This window comes from Leopardus geoffroyi, chromosome D3 (assembly GCF_018350155.1).
Source record: "Leopardus geoffroyi isolate Oge1 chromosome D3, O.geoffroyi_Oge1_pat1.0, whole genome shotgun sequence".
NCBI classification, from domain to species: domain Eukaryota; kingdom Metazoa; phylum Chordata; class Mammalia; order Carnivora; family Felidae; genus Leopardus; species Leopardus geoffroyi.
Window position 1 is genome coordinate 2,051,267 of NC_059339.1, and position 22,324 is coordinate 2,073,590.

The window sequence follows — 22,324 nt, forward strand, 5'->3', positions numbered from 1 at the left end:
GAGGCATCAGATGGCCCGCGACACCAGACACTTGTCACAGCCAGGAAGGAACCCTCGCGGGCTCCTTTCGTCCCTGGGTCGCATCTGGGGAGACTATCCAGAGCAGACCGCGCTCCCCCAACCCAGACAGGCATGGGGTCCCTCCTGGAGGTGGGACCCAGCATCCGGGCTGCGTTGTGACTTTCCTGGGCCCCGTGAAAATATCAGGTGTCACGTTTTACGTATATCTGCGTGGGTGTAAAGAGGGCTATAGTCCAGGTTGGAGTCGTTCTTCCCGTATTCTCTTTACTCCTGGTTTTCAAGGAAACTAAAATGAAAACGTTTCCGCGGGTCCCTGAATGTGCCGGCACCGTGTCGCGGGGCCCTCAGGGAGGCGTCACCCTGCTGGGCGGGTGTTAGGACACTTGGTTACTTGGTGACCCCGTGGCACTGAGTGCGCGTGTGGGTGAAGGAAGGAGCACGTGGGTTTGGTCCCGTCAGAGAGCCGGAGCTGGTTGTCAGGTGAAGCGTAAGGCCAGCCTCCCCAGCGCATCGCAGCCTCACGCTGCACACACAAAGGTCGTTTCCTGTCGGCGACACCCGCCGCCCACCTGGGAAGGCCCCCGGGAGCGCCCCGCCCGGGCTCCCTGCCTCCTGTGGCTGTGTCATCCGGAGCACAGGGCTTGCTGGTGACTGCGGCAGGGACGGCTCCTACCTTCTCTTCTGTGTCTACTGTGCACCGGCCGTAGCCAGTGACACTTCGCCACGGGAGAACCCGGAACAGCGTCACAGGCCCAGGAAACGAAGCCGAACGTGGTTGAGCTGTGGCATCGTCCCTGCCCCGCCTGAATTCTAGAATCCTCAGGACGTCGAGGTTGTGATCCTGAAGCGTGACAGAGGATTAGCCACGTCGAGAATCTGAAGACTCATCATTAACGTTTTCCATCCTCCGTGTCTTGAGAAGCCTCTTTGCCCCGGGAATCGTGGTCGGCTTGGGGTCTCTGCCCCCCCCGGAAGAAGCTTCAGCAGCCCCGTCCTCCCGAGTCTCCGCTGGAAGACGATGTGCGTAGGGACAAGGACGCCACGCTTGCTCCAACGGTGGGGAGTTCGGCTGCCCCGGGACTAACCCCCCGAGTCCAGCTCTGTGTCCCCGATGCCGCCGCCTCCGCTCACTGTTGGTACCCCTGAAGGCAATTCAGGAGTTCCGAGGTCCCGCCAGCGATCGGTGCTTATCTGCCCCCGTAAAACCACGTGACAGAGGGTGTCCGTACCGAAGCAGGAAAACTCCGATGGTCCAGACCCACCAGCTTAGAATCCAGTGCGATTTAAGTTGGACAGTTGGGGAAACGCTCACTCGTATGAACCAAAGCAAATGTTTAAGACACTTGTGTTTTAGCCGTGCTGGGTCCACACACTGTAGGATGTAAGACCTCAACTGGAGAGACGGCTTCCCTTACCGGAGTCTCCCCTTGGCTACGTAACGCGGTTCGTTTCAGGGTCAAGATTGCATCATCCTGCAGAGGTTCTGGAACTCAGCCCGTCCACGCACTTCTGTGGATTTTCCCATGGGCTCTGCTTGCAGGCAGGAGCCGACCCAGATGGGTATGAAACTGGCAGCAGAAGGCGTTCCTTCATTCATGGGGTCACGGGGACGACGGCACTGAGTGTCCCCACTAATGGTGAAATCTAGGGGATTCTGATAGACTTGCATGGGCTCCAAGGTGCTGAAAAGAGATGTCCGGCCGGGGGGGTGGGTGTGTGTGAGGGAGCTTGGGTGACTGAGTTACTAGGATACCCGATCCCCCACCCCCAGCAGTGTCCATGCTGAGGCTTTGCCCACGGAGGGTAGAAGGTTTCTAGCTTCTGCAATGGAGTCCCCACCCTGCCCCCCAGGGTCTGACTTTGCAGTTTGCCACTGGGTTCTGGAACACGTGCTTCGCCCTACGTTATAGGAGAAGGCAGCGAGGCCCACTGAGGCTGTGTGATTGACTTGCCTCCAGGTCCCCCATGAGTGAGCGGGGGCCCCCCCGTGAGTGAGCGGGGGGTCCAGGATCTAGAGCCAGCTCAGAGCCCGGACTCAGAGGCCTGGCCTCGTCCGGCCACTGCCTGGTGGTGTGACCGTGGCTTTTGCACACCTTGGCCTTACTTCCTTACTCTGCCTTGGGCTCCTACCTCCTTACCCCGTGGGTCCCCCTGACGGTCCACGAGAATGCATGAGAGCCCCCGGCAGCGCCTGGCACGCAGCAGGCGTGTGGCGCTCAGAAACGGCTCCTGAATCCTGTTTGCACGTCAGGACGCCACACCCAGCCGCTGCTCCCAGGCTGCCTGGAGCGCTCCCTGGTTTCGCCTGCTGTTCTGATGATCCACGGTGGCCCTGCTCGGATGCCGGTGACCGGGCACGGCACCCCACGTGGCTCTCCTTCACGAAGCCCGAGCGCCAGATGTGAACTACCCAGTGGCCGAGCTGGGCCCGCTAGCGATCGTGCTCATGGTGTGTTTCCGTCATCTTTATAAATACCCGCATCCAAATGTGCAAGTCGCTGCGTTTCTTCCAGGGATAGTTGACTTGCCTGATGACTGTGCCATCTGTTCCCGCTGCGGTCAGAACACAGCCGCTTCTGAGCGGCCCCCACTCCCGATGCCTGCAGGTGGCCGGCTCCCTGGGAGGCCACCCACCCAGGAGGCGACAATGCCCTGAATCCCGAAATAAATACTTTTGTTCAAATACGCCAGCCGGGCGGATCAGCGGGGTCACTGCTGCCTTCCTGTTTGCGGGGAAGTGGTTCCTCCTGCTGGTGACTCTGGGACCCTCAGAGGCACCTCCCAGCCGCTGGCCCGCATCTGCCACCCGTGCCGCCCCTGCCCCCGTAGCCAGGCCAGGACGCTGTGCTCCCGGAAATCCTTCCTGTCTTCCGGGAGGGGGAGAGCCTGATGGAGCTTCCAGAGGGAGTGTCTTCCCGTGCAATGCACGTTGGGTGTCACGGGTCCCCAGCTCCCATCTCCTCGCTGTCCTGAGTCTCCACCCACCCAGGCTACAGAGAGCAGGCACCCGAAGCTCCTGGGTTCCGAGGGTTGACGTCCTGCTGCCCTACAGTGTTGCCCTTGCTGCCCGGAGGGGAAGCAAGGCCGGAGCGGGAGAGGCAGTTAGGCGTGGCCGGCTCGACTCCTCCGTTCTCTCTGGGAGCGCCTGGAGGTGGGAGAGGCTCGGCCACCCCCCTACACCTTTACCCCAGGTTATGATGGAAGCGAGGCCCAGACCAAGTGGCCTCACGTGGACAGATGTGGATCAAGCAAACGCCCTGACAGACAGGCACGACACGGCACACCCGTGTTTGTCCTGTAGCCCAGCAACATCCTGTCTGCACCATTAGGACCTTCTGCCATCAGCTCCCAGGGAAGGTATGCTCGAGGGAAGATGTCAGCCTGACGGAGCCTGGTCCCCGTGGCCTTGGGCAGTCAGACGTCCTCTGATCAGTATCTGGACACAGGACCGTTTAGAGGCTTGGGGCCTGCGGTCTTATGCCCTGTGCGCTCAAGGGTGGGATGGTACCTTTAAGGTCACCGGTAATTGTCTGTTTCTCCCATTCATCATGCTTAGGGAAAAGCTGACCATTTCATCAGGGTTGTTTCGTTTTTCCTGATTTGGGCCGTACCGGTGAGCATGGCTGGCCGATAGAGGCACAGAGAGCAGACGTGTTCAGGGCAGGTGGCTCCGGGCCGCAGCCGTCCTAGCGTCATGCTGCCCACCCCGGGAAGGGCTTCTCAGTGGTGCCGGCCGATTGCCCTGGAGTAGAAGTCCGTGCTGTTCATCCAGAAAGACTGTCAACTATCCATCTGACAGCCTGGAGCCCCAGACCCTGTGGGGGATCATCCTGTGGGCCACGAGGGCCACCCAGGCCAGCCTGAGCTGGTGCCGGGGACACTAGCCGGGAGTCATGGAGCCGCCGTGCCGCCGTCTCTAGATGGGACTCGTCAGCCCGGACCATTTGTTGGCCTCTGAGATACTTGCCGGCATTTAAAAACTGAGACGTTTTTCATTATACTGAAGACTTTCTGCTGCTCTCGGGAGACAAAGTTTTGCCCACGGTGGGTCTGACGGTGCTGAGTGGATGCAGACAGGACACCCATGCCCTGGTTTGCTGTGTCCACCCCCCCGCCCCGACATCCCACGGTCTTGTCCCTGCTTCCTCCCCACTGGCATTCCCCGCCAGCCTCTGTGGGCGCCCCAGGCACCCTGATGCTCTGAGGTCCGCTCCCAGCAGAGCCGGCTGCAGGGGAGGCGGCGTGTCACTGTCCCCGTCGCTGAAGGAGACCCTGGACACAGGAACACACCCCGGAAGGAGGGAGTCACTGAGGGCCATTCTCAGGGGGCTCAGGTCCTGGGCCTGCCGGCAGTGGGTGCCAAGGACGCCGTGGTCACAGCGGCACAGGAAGGGTGCTGCCACTGGGTGCCTCTGCGTGCCCCCTGTCTCCCTGTGTGTCTGAATCCTGCGGGGCCCGGCCAGGGGAGCTCGGTCGCCCTCCTCCACCTCTGTGCCCCGCCCTGTCCCGGAAACCCCAAGCCAGACAGCTCCGGCCGGCCCCACGTGTGTCTCAGGCGCCAGGATCCAGCGGCGACCCATCAGGACCTCGGCCGCACTCCGCACGCAATACCGTTCACGCGCCACCGAGACGTTCCTGGCGCCTGCGGGCCGCCTGCAGCATCATTTCTTACTTACATTGGATCTGCTCATTTTTAAAAACTTTTTATTTTGGAATAATTTGAGACACACAAGAAGGTATATAAACCGCTGCGATCCTTCCCACGTTCCCTTTGCTCGGCTCCCGGGGCCGTGACGCACTCTCAGGCCCAGAGCCCGTGTTGGCACAAGCCGGGCCGCCAGGCTACAAGCCCTTACGTGGATTTTGCCCGTTTCTACGTTCATCCTCTTCCCCATCTCGTGTGAAGTTCCGTGGGGTCAGTTGTACGTAGAGATTCGTGTCGCCACCGTGGGAATAGGGATGCCCCATCGCCCCAAAGACACCCCCTCCTGGTACCCCTTGGGAGTCCTGCCCTCCCACGGCCCCGGCCCCGACAACCGCTGATTTGTTGTCCGTCACTATGGTTTTGTCATTTCTAGAGTGTCACATAAGTGAGGAATCTGTTTGCTGTTTTTAGCAAGGTCGCTTGTCACGTGCACACAGTGCTGAGGATTTGATCTGCCGGAATCTGTCGTGACGCACGTGAAAATGAACTCACGGCCATCTCAGTGGTGCTCGTGTTCTCCCACGAGCCACCTGATACCCCACACACCAGCGCCGGCACCTGGGAGCCCACCTGGGCCTTCCAGCGCCCCTCGCCCGAGGTGGGGAGCCCGCCTGCCTGTCCCCCAGGGGCTCGCGGCTCTGCCCTGGGGCAGATGTTACCCGTACTCTGGTCCCGGCGGCCCGGGCTGGGGGCGGGTCTGACGCCGTCCCAGTGTCCCCCACCTGCGCCTGGGAGCGCTGGCTGATGTCTCTTCTCTGCCTTCCTCGCTGGAGACAGCTGTCACAGACAAGCTCATTCAGCTTTTTAAAAGAAGCCTGCTGCTTTTTTTTTTTTTTTTAATGAATCAAAGAAATTAATTATAGGCTTGGGGTTTGTTAGGTTTATTTTTAGAAATCCCTGATCTCAGACATAAATAGCACTTCATTCTATACTAAGGAGCTGGAAAGCTTAATGCCAGAGGAGGGGAAGGGGGGGAGGGGGAGGAGAAGGAGGAGAGGGAGGAAGGAGTAAGAGGGGTAGAAAAGGAGGATGAAGGGGGGAGGAGGAAGGGAAGGGGGAGGGAGAAGGGGAGGGGAAGAGGAGCGGGGGAGGAAAGGGAGGAGGAGGAGGGGCGGGGGGGAAGGAAAGGCACCTCTGTTGCTGGCTCTCCACAGTTGCGGGCCATCCCTGGCTGTCCCCACCCTCCTGCGTGCACACCTGTGTGAACCACACGCCTTCTGAAGGTGGACTCGCCACCGAGCTCTGTTCCAAGTGCTGGGGACGCCGCAGGAAAGCCAGCAGCTCCTGCCCTCGCGGGGCTGGCACGTTAGTGGGGGAACCGGGCAGTACGGCAAATCAATAACACAGTAAAAGGGATTTTCCGTTTATCATGGAGTAAGGAACGGAGCGAAGGCAGGACTTCTGTGCAGACGAAGTAAGCCCCCCGCACAGCAGATCGGTTCCCCCTTTCGTGGATTCGGCAGACGTGTCGAGCACCTACTGTGGGCCTGATTCATGAAAAGCCCTGAGGCTGTATCAGGGAGGGAACCAGAGAGGCTTGGAGCTCACGGTGCGGGAGACAGAGGAGAAATAGCCCAGGAGCTAATGCAGCAACGTGGGGGGGGCGGTACCGCAGGGAAGGGGCGGAGCTGACCCCCGCTCGCCTCCCTCCCTGGCGTGCGCCCTGCCGTGGACAGTGCGGGACGCTCTGGTCCCCATGGCAAAGCCTTGTGTCTGCACCGGGGTGGGAAGTGTGGTTCGTGAGTGGGGAGCGGGGAGTGCGTCTCCAGCCCCCCGACCTGAGAACCGGCTGGGACGGGAGCAGGCAGTCAGCAGGGAGCTGCCCCTTCCCTGATGCGTGTCTGGGGGAGCCCCCCGCCCTCCCCGGTGCTCCCGAGACCCCTCTGGATGTCTGCAAATGGCGGCTATGTTGCTGACCAAATGCGGCAGATGGAAGTTCCCTGTTATTGCCAAAGCACTTCTTTGGGGTTAGGTTCCTTGAACGGGTCGGCGGGTTAGTAGCCGAGCTGCCCCCGTGTCTGGGCTGTGTCACTGCCTCGCACTCCAAGTTTCAAATGGCTCCGGTGGGGCGTGTCCACCACCAGTCCCTGGGCTGCACACACAGCCCAGAACAATCCACGGTTGGCTGGGAGCTGACCGTCCGTAGGGTTTCTCTGCACCTGTGGTTTTCCACGTCTGTCTGGTGAGGAACAACGGCCAGGCCGCTCAGGACGTTTGGTTTGATGGGACACTGTCCTCCTGTGGAGGTGGGAGGCAGCACACGTGTGCACACACGCGTTCACACGCTTTCACACGTAGACGCACGGACACACGTGTCCCCCACCGCCCGCCCCTGACCCCGTGTCCGTGCGTCTGCCGTGCAGAGCAAGGTTCGGGAGCTGGAGGAGAAATGCCGGACGCAGAGTGAGCAGTTCAGCCTGCTGTCGCAGGACCTGGAGAGGCTCCGGCAGCACGCCGGGAAGATCGACCTGCTGGGAGTCAGCCCTGGCGTCTCCGTAGACGTCCCCGCGCCCGGCAAGCCTTTCCCTCAATTTATGAACGGACTCAGCCCCTCCATTGGCAAAGGTGAGTGCGTGGCTCAGGAGGGATGGCCGGTGACCCCGCATCTGGGCGTGCGTAGTGAGCGTCTGTCTGACCCGCCGGCCTAGGCACCGGCGTCCCAGGGCTCCGAGCCGCGGTCACTGCGCACGCACGGTGCACCAGCCCCCGTTCTGAGCACGCGATGCCGTCGGCAGACACGCTCCTCGCGCGGCCGTGTGCCCTGCGGACGCTGTCCCCGTCCCGCTGTGCGGAGGAGAGAGACCGGGGCGAGGCCGGGCTCCGCGAGGTGCGCCACTGGGCTGCGGCCGCCTCCCGCCTTCGTGCCCTGCCCCCTCCGTGTGGGGACCGATTCCCGTTCCTGCTCAGGCGGCGACAGTGACGGCGGTGAATTGAGCGCCCCCCTGTCACACTTGTGCTCAGGACGCAGGATGGGGATGGACCTCGCACGTCGGGGGAGGGATCTCGTCTTTGTATCCGGCATGGAGATCGCAGACGTGTGTCCTCAGGCCTCGCCGCGGCTTCCAGCCGGGGCACAGAGGCTGCCCTGATCAGTCGGGACTGTGCTCCCCTCCCAGGGGCGGCCGTCCCAGGACACGGGGGTTGCAAGAATACCCGCCTGTTTAAAAGTTACTGTTGTTTTTAATTTGGGGAGGTGAGTGTCAGAGCCCCCCCTTTTGAGTTCTGTCGGAGAGAGAACGTGCAGATTTCTCCCTGTTGGCATCAGAATACGTGATCGTTTCTTTCTGATGCTTCGTGATATTAAGACGAAGCGAGGCTGCCTTTGTCTTGATAAATGATGTGCCCCGTCCTTCCCTCTCGGTCATTAGCTACGTGCCACGTGGCTGTGAGCAGCAGGGCAGAGGGAGGAGGGTCTGCACACCCCTCCAAGGTGTTCGAGGGCATGGTGCACCTTAGCCTGTGTGTCGGGGCTGCAGCTGTGAGGTCAGCCAGCTGGCCAGGCCCCTGTGGAAACGCCTCTCGGTGGCTGGAGACAGACAAGGGGACAGATGTGTGAGGACAGAGTGACAAGCTAGAAAGTGACCCAGGACTGCTTCGGACCAGGCAGACGAAGAAGCCTGGCTCTAGGAAGGGACGTTGGGCTGTGCCGTCTGAAGGATGAGAAGGGGTAGGACAGTTTCGGCTGTTGCTAGATGAGACAAACATTCTTAGGCCGGGTGGCCGCATGAGGTTGGCCGGTGATGCTTTTCAAGATCCCGACACGGGACGGGGACACGTCAGATCCTCAGGGACAGGGTGCCTGGAGGCCATGCAGAACGCCCGCATGCACTGAAAAACGCAGCCTCTGAGTGCAGAGTTACAGCCCAGGGAAGCCTGTGGGTTTAACAGGGGCCCGTCACCTGGAACCTCTGCCTGGTGTGCACCAGAGCCCCAGACCGCCGGGGCAGGCGGGTCCTCGCCCACGTCGGGTCTGCGGGCTGGTCACAGCAGAGCACCCGACCCACCGTCGCGTGCCCACCCCGGCCCACGTGGCCAGCGGGCCCTTCTCCCCATGGTGTCTCGGGCTGCTGTGTGCGCACCTCCGTGAGGCATGCAGACGGGCGTCCAGTGGGAGTGGCTCGGTGTTGAAACAATCTGGAGAACGGGGTGTGGCCCGCGGCGGCGGAAGGTGGGCACTCAGACCCACAGTGGTTCCGGGTCGCCACCAGGCAGATCGATGAGATCCTGGTGTGCGAATAGGTTTGTAGCAAGCCTTCCACACAGCCGCCTGGATGGACGTAGCTCATGTAACAGTCGGTGACCTCGCCCCACGAGGGGGCGCCATTGGCAGGGCCCACGCGCCCCTGGCTTCACCCTTGCCCTTCCGGCATCGCCGACCGTGGCTCTACGTTCCTCTGAGGCTGGCGTAGGGCACTGGCCCCACTGTTCTCGCTCAGGAGTGCTGGGCTGGAGGCACAGTCTCTCTGTCTGGAATGTTCCTGCAAAGAGGAAACAGTCGACTGTGCACCTGCTCAAACAGCTTCTGTCCAAAAGCGGGACTCGTGACTTCCACTGCCAGGGAGTCGGACCAGCCGTGGGTCAGAGGTTGGCCTTTCCCCCTTCTCAGCTGGTGCCCCGGGGCTCCTGGGCGCGCATTTGCGCAGCATCACTTTGCACCTGCTGTATACCGAGCGCTGCCGTGAGCAGTGGGGACAGACGGCAGTGACCAGGCCACACCTCTGCTCTTTGGGATCTGACGCCCCAGCAGGGCCCTGTGTCTGTTCTGGCCTGATTCCATTTCAGGGGTGTTATCCCACAGTTCCTTTAACCGGGCCGGAGCTGCGGGGCCCCTGGCCGGTGAAAGCCTCTGTAGGGACACTTCCCACCTTACTGCAAATCATTTGGCCTTTCCCAGCATGGACTTGGCAGGTTGAATCTTCGGTGAGATGATCCCGAGGTCTGGCCACTGCGGACAGAGGCTGGACAGAGAGGTCAGGGAGGGAATCACTCCTCCTGTGCTTCTCCTCGAAATTCTAAAAATTCCCAGCCTCTTGGCTGCTTTATATGTAAATTAGGACACTTTGGGTCGTAAATGGCAGCGATGCTGACCTAAATGGGTGTGAGCCGCAGGGAACTTGCTTATCACCTGGCGTAGATGAGCCAGTATGTCTGGCTCCCGCACAGCTGGATTCGGGGGCTCCAACTGAGCCCCCAGGATGCGTTTCCTACCCATCTGGCGGCTCCCCTTCTAGGAGCCAGTTCGGTGGGACAGACCTTCCGCCTCCTGGGGACAATGTGGCTGCAGCATCACCAGGCCTCACAGCCTCTCAGTTTGCAGCCAGGGAAAAGGAGAGGCTCTTTCCCTGTGGCTTCTTTTAATTCCCCGTGGCTGGACCTTCCCACCGCATGTTTAACACTGCCGTCGCCACCAGTCCATCCTCACAGCCAGGAGTGGACGCTGCCGGGGGGATGGCCTGACAGGGCATGGGGTCAGGCGGCCAGTGGGGACTGAGGGCAGGAAGCAGGCAGCTCCCAACATGAAAACCTGAGGCTGGTGCCAGCGAGGGGGACGGGCACGCTGGAAAGTCAAAGGACCCACGCGTGTGTCACCTCACTGGCATCCTTGTTCAAATTGTCTCGATGTTGTGGCCAGGTCAGGAGAGCACCGTCGGAAGCCGCGCTGTGACTGGGGACTATATCCGGCCCCTCCCGCTCCCTGGTGACAAGCCGGAGCCTCTGCCCATCAAGCCCACCTTTCTGTCGAGATCCGCTAGCCCAAGATGCAGATTTGAATCAGACGTGAGTTCTGGCCCGCCCATGCAGATCCGTCTGGTGGGAACACGATGGTCCTCTCACCTTCCTTCCTCCTCCCTCCTCCTCCCTCTCCCTCCGGGCTTCTTTCCTTCCTCCCGTAAATTCCCATATCTGGTCTTCATCGGCCCTCGTGTCACCTCCTCCATGCAGTATTCCCGGATGTCTCAGCCCCACGGCACCAGGCACCCTCTGACATGTGATCGCGGTGGACGGTGTCTGTCTCCCTCGCAGGGCCGAGCCCCTGTGAGCAGAGGCCGTGGGTCATTGTCCGTCTCTGTGTCCACAGATGCCCGGTAGGGCCTGGCAATCTCGCACGGTCTGCCCGGCGAGTCCCACACCCCGTGTTGGGGGGCCCCACCTCCAGTCCACTCTTGGGAAGATGCGTTCTTTATAAACGTCCTTCTGTGTGACCAGGGGGCCCACACCGAGGGAGCCGCTTCATCTCTGGGCCGGTGCCCAAGACACAGAAGTTGGTCTAGTCGGGGCTCGTGGGAGCTCCGTGGTCTGGGGCGAGAAGGCTCAGCGAGACTGAAGGGTTTCCTGTGTGCTTCCCGCAAAAACGTGACCCCCGCCGTTGCGTAACCTGAACGCGGTTTGTGTCTTTACCAGATGGATAATGAACGCAGTTCCGGTACCTCCAAGCAGCAGAGGCACTCGGGGAAAGTCCACCTGTGTGTCGCCCGCTACAGGTAAGCACGAAGCTCCTCTCTGCGTCTCCGAGCATCCGTGGACGTGCGGGGGGTGCCTTGGGGCTGATGGGGCCGCGGGTCTGGGCGTGTTCCCCTCCCCACCCTCCCTGGGTCCTCGGCCGAAGGCAGGCGGTTCGGCCAGACTCGGGCGACAGGGAGGGTTTGTTGTCGGTTCTGATGGAAAGCGTGTAGGTGGTGGATTTCTCAGGACGGCCGTTAACGACTTACCGCAAAGCGGGAGACTTAAACCAGCAGAAGCACGTTCTCTGGCGGCTCTGGAGGCGGGAAGTGCGGGATCGGTGCTCACTGGGGGCTCTTGTAGCTTCTGGTGCTCCAGGCGTCCCTGGGTTGTGGGTGCATCCCTGTGGTCTGCCCGGCCTCACGTGGCCACTTCCCTGTGCATCTGCTCGTTCTCTCTCTCTCTGTCAGTAAGGACACTAGTCCCTGGATGGGGGCCCACCGACTCCAGCACGACCCCATCCTGATCGCACCTGCAAAGACCCTATTTCCAAATAAGGTCATGTTCCCCACACTGGGGGGCTAGGACCTGAACCAACATTCAGGGGGACGGTTTAGCCCTCAGCAGGTGGCAAGCTGAAACTCACCGGGGCACATTCTTGTCCAGAGCCCCCGTTTACTGCCTTTCTGGGGTGTCCTCACACTTGCGAGGCGCCCCTCGCTAATTTCTCGCTGGGGTCCTGTGGTGTCCACGCTCAGTGGGAACGAAGGAGCCATCTGGTCTGAACGACCCTCAGAGTCTTTGTGGGGAACGACCCCCCCAGTTCTGAGATGGGTGTGGGGTAGCTGCCTCCCCACAACTCCGCTACCTGGGGACAGTGCTGGCAAGCCCGAGACCACATTCTGCCACGGGAAGGAGTTAGCCATAAACCACATAGTTCGTGTCTCCCGTTCCTCATGCTCGACGAGGACCCAGCCTCTCGTCCTTGGTTTCCGCCTGTCGGTATACCCGGCACGCGTTCCGTTTTCTCCAGTGGGAGCCCTTCGTGACGGCTCTCGCGCTGAACTGGGCTCTCGGGACTGGCTCACTTCCCAGCTGGCCTGCGCCCTGGCGAGCCACACTCCCCAGCCTCCCCGCGTGCCGTGTGCCCTGGGCTCGCATTCCCTCCTCTTCCAGGAGAGGCGAGGTCTCGTTCCGGGGACAGGGGCCCGACAGCCGGTGCACCCCGTGGACGCATCCTGTAGCCAGCGTGAAGTTTGGCACGGGTGAAGGCGGGCCGACCAACCGGCTTCCGTCTGCTGTTGCCATCACCAGGCACGGCCCAAGGGCACGATGTCCCCTCGTCCGTTCTCTTCTTTGTTGGTGCCCTTGATGTGGTGCTGGTGCTGGCTTTGTGACTCTTTCAGCCACCCTGCCAAAGAAGCCCGAACCACGTGAGACCGATAGCTCAGAGAGAACTTGGCGCGTCTGGGTTCTCTTCGTGCCTTACCACCCCCGCTGGCGTGGTTCTGAAGGTAAAGGCAGGAGTTTGGGGGGATCTCCCGGGACCAGACACGGACAGCATTCAAAAAGCCTGTGGAGGTTTCCCCAAACCTGAAACGAGACGATAACCTGCCTGAGGCCGCCCCCGCTCAGTGGCTGGCGCAGTCACCTCCTGGGATGGTCGCCTGCCGTCCGTCTGCCTCTGCCCCCACCTCTCCTGCCCGCCCGAAACCACCATCGCTCCGTGCAAACGGCTTTGCAGACACAGAACTCTGAGCTCGCGCGTTCGGTGCGTCACGCGAGACACCCCGAACTGACCCTCGCCCCGCTTTCTCGGTGCAGCCGCGCCTGACCGTGGACCCGGCTCAGTACGTGTGACCCCATCTGCCCACCCTGACTCAGCTTTCAGCCTCCCCCCGCCAAAGCCCGTTTCCATCACCTCTTGAGCCACTCCTGATCCAGTGTCCTCGCCCCACCTGCCGGCTCCCCGTCCGTGGGGCACCCCAGTGTCTCTACCGAATGCAGGTGTGGTCACGTCACTCCCTGCCTTAAATCCCGATACCTCCCAGCACCGAAGATCAGATCCACACCCACGGGGACCCTGCCAGTCCCTATCCCTCGACGCTCCTGCGGTCAGCACCCTCTTCCAGCCAGGCTGACTCTTGGCGCCCCAGAGGGACCCTGCTCCTGCCTCTGGGCCTTTGCACGTGCCATTCCCTCTGCCGGGAGCTGCTTACTCTCCTCATCCGCCCACTGGGCTGTCACATCAAACATCCGTCTGTGTCTCTTCCTTACGCAGGTGGCCCCTGGCAGTTACTGACTCAGTAAAACCATCAGACTGTTGCAAAACTTCCCTAGACCCTGGACTCGGACAGTGAGGGGCACGGTGACTTGGTGCCGTTAAACCTGCAGAGAACAGGGGTCAGGAGACCTTGATGTTGGTCCCCAGCATCCCCACCCCGGGCCTCTTTGTGAGCTTGTGACTTGGGGCGGGTGCCCCTGACCTCACTCTGTGATTCAAATTGGGAGAACTGGTGTCTTCTCTGCTCGCCTTGCCGAGACGGAACGCTGATCTCGTAAAACGTACACGGAAGTGCTGGTGAGCTTTCTGGTACTGTTGGCGTGCGAGTCGCTATCGCCTCGTTATTGTATTTCTACCACACGTGCCTATCGTCTTTGACTATCAGCAGATGCTGTTTTAATTTTTATTGGGGCCTTCTCCGTTATTCTAAACTAATTTAAAAAATCCCCATTTCGTTTACTGTATGTCTTATTTGCACATCGGGCATGATTGTAAAAAATGTCACGTTTACGAGGATGTTTGACGCAATGGTGATTGTATTAACCAAAGGTTCGAGGCCACATTGGTGCCCAATGTTAGGACATCGGTTAAGTGAAGTATGCCAGTCTGTTCAATGGAATATTCCACATCCATTAAAAAAGGTCATGACAGAGGGGCGCCTGGGTGGCTCAGTCCGTTGAGCGCCCGACATCGGCTTGGATCATGATCTTGCAGCTTGGGAGTTCGAGCCCCACGTCGGGCTCTGTGCTGACAGCTTGGAGCCTGGAGCCTGCTTCGGATTCTGTGTCTCCCTCTCTGTCCTTCCCCCGCTCAGGCTTTGTCTCTCTCTCTCTTTCTCTCTCTCAAAAAAAAAAAAAAAAAAAAAAAAAAACCTTAAAAATTTTTAAAAAAGGGTCACAATAGAATATTTCATGAGGTAGAGGGAGGGTCACGCATACTGGAAAGTGGAAAGAATAAGGTTACTGCAAAGTAAATGCGGTGTGGTCCTACCTTTGCTAAGCGGTACATACAGAAAGATTGTAGGGTTAACGATTCTTCTTTGCTCACTAATGTGAACACTTACGGCAGACGTGACGGGTACGAACCGAGATCAGCGTCATCATTGTGTCATGTGGCACGGGGACCCTGAGCGTCCGCCTCAGTTTCAGATTTCTCTCTCTGTTTTTTGTTTTTTTTTATTTTTTTTTTCAACGTTTATTTATTTTTTGGGACAGAGAGAGACAGAGCATGAACGGGGGAGGGGCAGAGAGAGAGGGAGACGCAGAATCGGAAACAGGCTCCAGGCTCTGAGCCGTCAGCCCAGAGCCCGACGCGGGGCTCGAACTCACGGACCGCGAGATCGTGACCTGGCTGAAGTCGGACGCTTAACCGACTGCGCCACCCAGGCGCCCCTCTCTCCCTGTTTTGAGTGTGTGCGAGAGCGCGGGTGCTGCCGCCGTTCCTGGCGGGCACACGGCTGGCGCGGGGGTGCAGGTGCCCACCGCCCTCCGCGTGCAGCATCTGCTCCACGAGTGTCCTTCTTCCTCCAGTTACAACCCCTTCGACGGGCCGAATGAGAACCCGGAAGCTGAGCTGCCCCTCACGGCGGGAAAGTACCTCTACGTGTACGGGGACATGGACGAGGACGGCTTCTATGAAGGTCTGTTAGGGCGCGGGGCGGTGGGTGCCGGGGCTGCTCCGCGCACCTGACTGGTCCCCGCGGACAGGCCAGGCCCCCAGCTCCGCCTGCCCGCCCCAGCCCTCCGCCCTGACCCTCCGCCCGCCCTCCTCAGCTTTCCCCCTTCTGACGACTGAGTGGGGTGTCCTGACCCCGCAGACCTGACGCACTGGCGGAGGTCTGCAACGTCCGTCCCCGCAGAGCTCGCCGGGGGGCTGTGCGGACACACCGGGCCGACGGACTGCTGTTCCCAGAGGGGATCTGTTGCGTCTTCTATGTTACTGCCCCAGGACCCCCGGACCCCCAGCTGACCTCCTTCCCGGCAGGACAGATGACCCCGCCTGGCTCAGGGCGATCCCGCTGACCTCCGGGCTTTCTGGCTGTCTGCCCCACGTGCTGCTGGATCCCTCCCTTCAGGGTTACCGCCCCCCCCAGTCCGAAATCGGGAAATGCGACCTCCTTCCTCCCTCTGGGACGCCGAACCTTCCGTCCCTTTTGTAACCCGGGCATGAGCTCGGGACAGCACCAGCGGCTTCATGAGCCTCAAGACACTCCTCAGTCCCCAGTCGCTCGGTCACCCTGGACGAACAGGAGGGTCTTGGCCTCTTACCTTGAGCTGTGGGACCAGTTCTTGCTAAATTAGCGGGCTCCTGTTTCACGGCCTTGCTGAGTGTTCCCAGGGCTGATAGACGCAGTTGGCTTTCGAGCTGGTGTTTGCTGGACGGGAGGTTGGATTGCTTCCGTTTTTTTTTTTTTTTTTTTTTTTTTTTTAACAACATTTAGTTTTGAGAGAGAGGAGTGGGGGAGGGGTAGAGCGAGGGGGGACGGGATCCAAAGGCTCTGCGCTAACAACAGAGAGCCCGACGTGGGGCTCAAACTCGTGACCTGTGAGATCGTGACCTGAGCTGAAGTCCTGCTCGAACGACCGAGCCACCCGGGCGCCCCACAGGTTGCGTCTTGACGCTAAACAGCCGCCCGGCCGTGGGCTGCGTCGCTCCCTACCACGTGCCACGGCCAGGCGGGCACGTGGCAGCAGAGCTGTGGGCCGTCCACGCGAGAAATCCGCCACGGCTGGTGGCAGCACAGCCCGAACTCTTAAGCTACGTTCACATCACCGTCACTCTTTTTCACACCTGTAGAAACAGGCGCCCGAGGCGGCCGCCAGAAAACCCTTGTTGGAAATCTCTAGACTGCTCACAGCAGGCATCTTGCCCGCATCAGCTTTCTGGAGGCCTGATTCAAACGGGGCTGCGAAGCTCGGGAATTTCCCTTGTCTCTGTGCCTTCCTCTGTGTAGAACGGAGAAAGCGAATTCGACCCGCGGGCAGCCTTGGGTAAATGAGGTGCAGGGCGGGTAGGACAGGACCCGGTGCCCGGTGAGTGCGGTTATCACTGTCGGCGTCACCCGAGCACCGGCCCTCGTGAGAGCATCCTGGGGGTGCCAGCTGACCCACACCCTACGTGGGGCCGGGAGCAGGCCGGAGTCCCCCTTTACTCTGGGGGAATCCACGGCCCATCCAATGGTCGCGTGCCCTCCTCTGGGTCCATCACACGTCTCCCGAGGCCAGGGTCTACCGGGAGCGGGCACCTCCCTGCCACGCCCGGCCACGTACTGGGCAAATGGCCCGTCCCGCTGGTGCTGCGAGATTACCCAAATCACGGCATCTTTGAGGCTCCTCAAAACACTTCTGTTTTTTAGACTTCTGCTGCTAACAGGTTTTGAGCCCAACTAAAAACAGAGCATTTCGCAGAATGAGAAGAGGTTCTCCCTGTGGCCGCCAGTAGCCACGAGAGCTGGTGTGATGAAATTTTTTGCCACTCAACCTACAGGTGGTCTGGCACCACATGGGCAGTTTCTTTCTCACAGCAAACGGGCATTCTGGGAGCTTCCTTAGGACATACACAGTGTGCTTTGCAAGGGGGAGAGGTCACCTTTAAATCCTATTCCTGTGATCATACCCTCAAAAATAATAGTAAGATGTTTACTTTCTTAACCTCCCAAACCCTCGTCTCATGCACGTTTGTTCGTCCATAAACAAACATTTACTGGGCGCCTACTGTGTGCCAGGACTCTTAAGCGTGATGAACGGAAAGAGGTCTCTGCGCTCATGGGGTGTCCGTGTCTGTAGGCAGGTGTTGACTAAGCAGGGGGCCATGCTGCCTGATGGCTTCGCGGGTCGCAGGGGGCGAGCGGTGGGAGCAAGGTCCCGAGGACGGGACGTTTGAGCAGGTGTCCGTGACGACCTGTGGAATCCCACGGCCGTACCGCACGGCCCCGTCGGGGAGCCGTGTGGGTGCGGCGGGACCTCGGGGCCCCGATGCGAGGGCGGGCTGATCTCACTGCCTTTGTACCAACAGGCGAGCTCCTGGACGGGCAGAGGGGCTTGGTGCCCTCCAACTTTGTGGATTTTGTCCAGGACAACGAGTCGCGGCCGGCAAGCACGCTGGGGAACGAGCAGGACCAGAATCTCATCAACCGTTCGGGCATCGGCTCGGAGGGGGAGAACATTCTGGACCTGCACGCCCCCACCCCCGTCGACGCCGGCGTCGCAGACGGCGGTGCGGAGACGCCGGGCGTGAGCGTCGACGACGTCGGAGAAGACATCGTGCCTTACCCTCGGAAAATCACCCTCATCAAACAACTCGCCAGAAGTGTCATTGTGGCCTGGGAGCCGCCGGCAGTGCCACCGGGCTGGGGGACCGTGAGCAGCTACAGCGTGCTCGTGGACCAGGAGCCGCGCGTGAGCCTCGCGCCGGGGAGCAGGACCAAGGCCCTCATCGAGAAGCTCGACACGGCGGCCTGCACCTACCGCATCTCCGTGCAGTGTGCCACCAGCAGGGGCCACTCGGACGAGCTGCGCTGCACGCTGCTGGTGGGCAAGGACGTGGCGGTGGCCCCCTCCCGGCTGAGGGTGGACAACATCACCCAGATCTCGGCCCAGCTCTCCTGGCTGCCCGCCAACAGCAACTACAGCCACGTCATCTTCCTCAACGAGGAGGAGCTCGACGTGGTCCGGGCCGCGAGCTACACGTACCGGTTCTTCAACCTCAGGCCCAACGTGGCCTACAAGGTGAAGGTCCTGGCCAGGCCCCACCAGATGCCGTGGCAGCTGCCCCTGGAGCAGCGGGAGAAGAAGGAGGCCTTCGTGGAGTTCTCCACGTTGCCGGCAGGTGAGCCCCGTCCTCCCGGCGGGGGAGGGGTCCCGGGGGGAGGGGGGAGGGCAAGGGCTGTCACCCGTACGAGGGGAGGGGTGGCTGAGAGGGGAGGGGGCAGGCGGGGGGAGACCACATTCAGTCAGCGCTGTCCTGGAAAATCCCGTAAGTCAGCAGGAAGCAGGGCGTGTGCGTGCGTGTGCGTGTGTGTGCACGCGTGTGTAGGTGAGTGCGTGCATTGTGTGTGCACGCACACGTGTGCATGTATGTGCATGGGTGTGTACGTGTACACGCGTGCGTGTATATGCACGTGCGCACACGTGTGCGTGTCTATGGGTATGTGTGCACGTGCGTGTGAGAGAGAGAGGGCAAGAGACTACTTGGAGTTTGTTTAGGGACCACGGTTTTGAGAACATTGCTTCTGACACTGGCACGTGCAAGAGGCCTAGCCCGGAACGGACGGGAGGAGGCGAGACCACCTCGGGGACGGGCGAGGACGTCTCCCCCACGGCGTGGCCGCCACACGCGTGCGCTCGTGGAGGGCAACAGCGAATGAAGCGCCTACGTGCCTTCGCGACGGTTCTTTCCGTCTCAGTTTTTCCTTCGGACGCAAACACGGGGATGGATTTGCGTAGAAGGCGTGACGTCCCATCGTAGACGCCCTTCTGGGTTCTGGGCACGTCTGCCACGGAGAGCCCGTCTCCTGTGCGTCCTCCACTAGGAAGAATGGCAGGAGAAGTGACGCGCCTCCCTTCCCACACACACCCTGGGCGGTCGTAGAGAGGGGCTCAGGTACACGTGCCTGCGGGTCAGCTCGTCGCCGATCCTCCAGGGTCCCTGTGCTGCTAAGGGGCAGCTACCCCCCCCCCCCCTCCAGAAACGTCTGCTGTGCCACTCTTTGCTGTGGGGCCCGTCCGAGGCCGCCCTTCCACGCGGGTCAGCTGTGTCCGGTGGGGGGGAGCCTGGGTACCGGCGGGAAGAGCAGCCTTCTTGGAGCCAAGAAGGTCATTCTTCGAGAATGTTCGAGGGTGTAATCTGTCTCCTGCGGATCGTCTCTTAGTCCCGAGTTACTCGTGAGATCCCCCGGAAGTGCCCGTCTCAGCCGCCCCTTTGTCGGACCTCTGTGATTCGTTAATCCTGTCCTGCCGAACCTCGCTTGTCAGTAGTTTTCGCAAACAGTTCGTTTCTTCTCCGGGGTCATTTTAAGCGGCTGCATAAAGTCTTCCGTCCCACACAACGTGGGCTTTTCGGTTCGTGATGGTTGACTTCCGTGTCGTCGTGTTCTCCAGCGTGTGCCAAGCCTGTGATCAATGGGCGCCTGACCCACAAAGCAGCCTGACCCACGGGCAGGGGGGCAGACTCTACCCTCCGGCGGGAGGTGGTCTGAGGAGGAGCCGAGTCGTAAAGGGTCAGCGCCTTTGTCTTCCGTGCTGACTCGATTCCCTGCCCGGCCACCGGCGTCGGTCATGAAGACTGGGATAACGAGGACCCCTCTTTCCCCTGAAGCCTACCGTGAGGTTGTGGGTCGGTGCTGGGGGCACAAGAAACAAGACACGCCGAGCTCAGGGCTCCGTGGGGGCTCAGGAGGGACGAGGGGGCACACGCGTTGGTCCCCCCTGGAAGGCTTCTAGAGAAGCCCAGGGCGCGATGGAGAGAATGGGGTCCAGGTGGGGTGTGAGCACGAGTCGTGTGCCGCAGCTTAACTCCCCGTCACCGATGTCTTCGTCCGTAAGCCTGAGGGCTCACGCAGCGGACGGTCTCGCCTCACGACTCTGGAGGCTGGATGTCTAAGACCGAGGCACCCGCAGATTCAGGGTCTGGAGGCGAGGATTTGAGCCCGTGAATTCTGGGGATAGCGGACCCAACATTGGGTTCGTCGCAAACGTTTCTGTCTCCTGACCAGAAGGAGCGGTGTCCTGTCCGTGGTGAGTGGAGTGAGTGGAAGGCCTGGGGGGAGCTTGCCCTGCGTGGGAGGAAAGGGGTGCTCCTAGACCAGCCCCTCTGAACTCGTGTCGGGTATGACTTGTTCAAGGCACCCCGACGTGACGGACATGAGCGCCGCTCCCGCTGGTCCGCATCTCCGGGCCCGTGTGTGGGGAGCGGGGCCGGGGGTGGCGGAATGGCAGTGACCAGCCTTTCTTCACCCACGAGTCCGGTAGTGTGATTCCACTGTAGGTAGAAGCGAGCACCGAGGCAGATCCCAGACCGGTTTCCGCTCTTGGCCATTGCCCTTAAGAACGATGGGGCCTGATAGCTTAATCGACTTCCAAAGTGCCAGAGCCAGGTGGTCAAGGGAACACTGGTGACCCTGAATGAGGTAATGGGGTTTCTGAAGACTCGTGTTAGCTACAGGCTGCGGCGCAAGCCCTCAGAAAACTCTGGTCTGGATAGAGCGACCCGCTCCGCAGAAAGGCTAGCACCTCACGAGTTCCAGAGTCCCTCCTTTACGAGACAGATCTCGTGGGTCCCGAGCAAGCAAATACCGGATCTCGCAGGTGGGATTGCAACTGTCCCTGCATGTCCCAGGGACAGTTATCAGCAGCGGGATGGGCAATGTGTGTGCTTTGGGACAACACCAGCCATGTGAATGTGGTTTGGGGCAGGAAACGTTTTCAGTGGTAGCCGTTGTGATACCTAAATTCCTGGTGTGGAATTTAAAGCTGGTGTTCACCGGCAGGTTTCAGATCAGAATTTGAGATTATCTTTAGGGTTTGCAACACTGCATACAGCATTTCCTCAAAAGGACTCTGGCAGCTACGGGACCCAGCAGGGCCTAGACAAACAAGACACATCAATTCCCCGCTGGCAGCGCCAGGGTCCTGTGGCCCCTGAAGAGGCCAGGCCTGCTCACTGGGAGCGGCCTGACTTCCTCCCTCCAGCCTGGGCCAAACGTTGCCCTGCGTGACCCCCACTCTCCCAGTGCCAGGTGAATTGCATACTTGAGTGAGGACAGAGGGGCTGGCATTTCTCCTGAGCTATCCTGTCCCCCTGCCTGCTGGGCCTGGCTTGGTATTTGCAGCCTCCAAGATTCAAAGCAGATCGTGACCAGGAGCCTGCATGCAGAGTACCCCGTCGCTGCAGGAAGGGCAGGCTGCTTCCCAGATGGGCCATGAGAGACCTATCAATAGAACTTGTAAATTCCTCATATCCTTCTTGGGTTTTGTCTGCTTGGTCTATCCGGTCATTGAGAGTTACTGTCTGTGTGTCTAATTTCTTCTTCAGTGTTCTGATTTTAGCTTTATATATTGTGGAGCTCCATTATTAGGCACATACACATTTTTGTAAAATTTTTTTAACTTTTTTTTTTTTAACGTATGTTTATTTTTGAGAGAGAGAGAGAGAGACACAGAGTGTGATCCAGGGAGGGGAAGACAGAGGGAGACACAGAATCCAAAGCAGGCTCCAGGCTCCGAGCTGTCGGCACAGAGCCCGACGCAGGGCCTGAACCCACGAACCATGAGATCATGACCCGAGCTGAAGTCGGACGCTTAACTGACTGAGCCACCCAGGCGCCCTGGCACATACACATTTAAAATTGTTAGTTTTTCATGATGAATTGACTCCTTTTTTGTAATGAAACGCACCCCTTTGTCTCTGATAATTAGTTTTTGTCTTGAAGTCTGTTTTGTCTGAGACTCATAGGACTACCAGCTTTTCCATGCTTAGTATTTGCATGTTCTATCTCTTCCTAACCTTTCAAATTCTTTGTATTTTTATTTTTTGTATGTCTCTTGCAAATGGTCTGTAATTGGGTCTTGGTGTTATAACAATATGATAGTCTCTGCCTTTTAATTGGAATCTTTAGTTCCTTCACATTTAGTACAATGATTGATACGACTTTATTTAAGTCTGCCATTTGTTCTTTATGTTTCATTTGTCCTGTCTGGTTTTTTTCTTCATCTTTCCCTGCTTTTGTGTCTGGGGGGGGGGGTGGGGATGGGGGGGTGGGGATCAACTAAGAGTTTTTTTTTCTATTCCATTTTCTCCTCTGCTGACTTTTTTGTTGTTGTTGTTGTTATAACTCTTTATATTCTTGTTTTAGAGATTGATTTAGGGAGTAACAC

General features: G+C 59.7%; 1 protein-coding gene across 25 annotated transcripts in view; it reads left to right on the forward strand.

Moving 5' to 3' along the window:
• RIMBP2 (RIMS binding protein 2) overlaps positions 1–22,324 on the forward strand; it is a 227,505-nt gene that overhangs the window by 165,174 nt on the left and 40,007 nt on the right. For 24 of the 25 annotated variants that reach the window (XM_045459510.1, XM_045459508.1, XM_045459509.1 and 21 more), the window contains 5 exons: positions 7,090–7,291; positions 10,359–10,504; positions 11,129–11,208; positions 14,981–15,090; positions 17,466–18,278. In XM_045459510.1, the coding sequence (XP_045315466.1) occupies positions 7,090–7,291; positions 10,359–10,504; positions 11,129–11,208; positions 14,981–15,090; positions 17,466–18,278 (1,351 nt within the window). Of the gene's footprint in view, positions 1–7,089; positions 7,292–10,358; positions 10,505–11,128; positions 11,209–14,980; positions 15,091–17,465; positions 18,279–22,324 lie in introns of those variants that run through there. The other variant, XM_045459526.1, reaches the window with a different exon arrangement.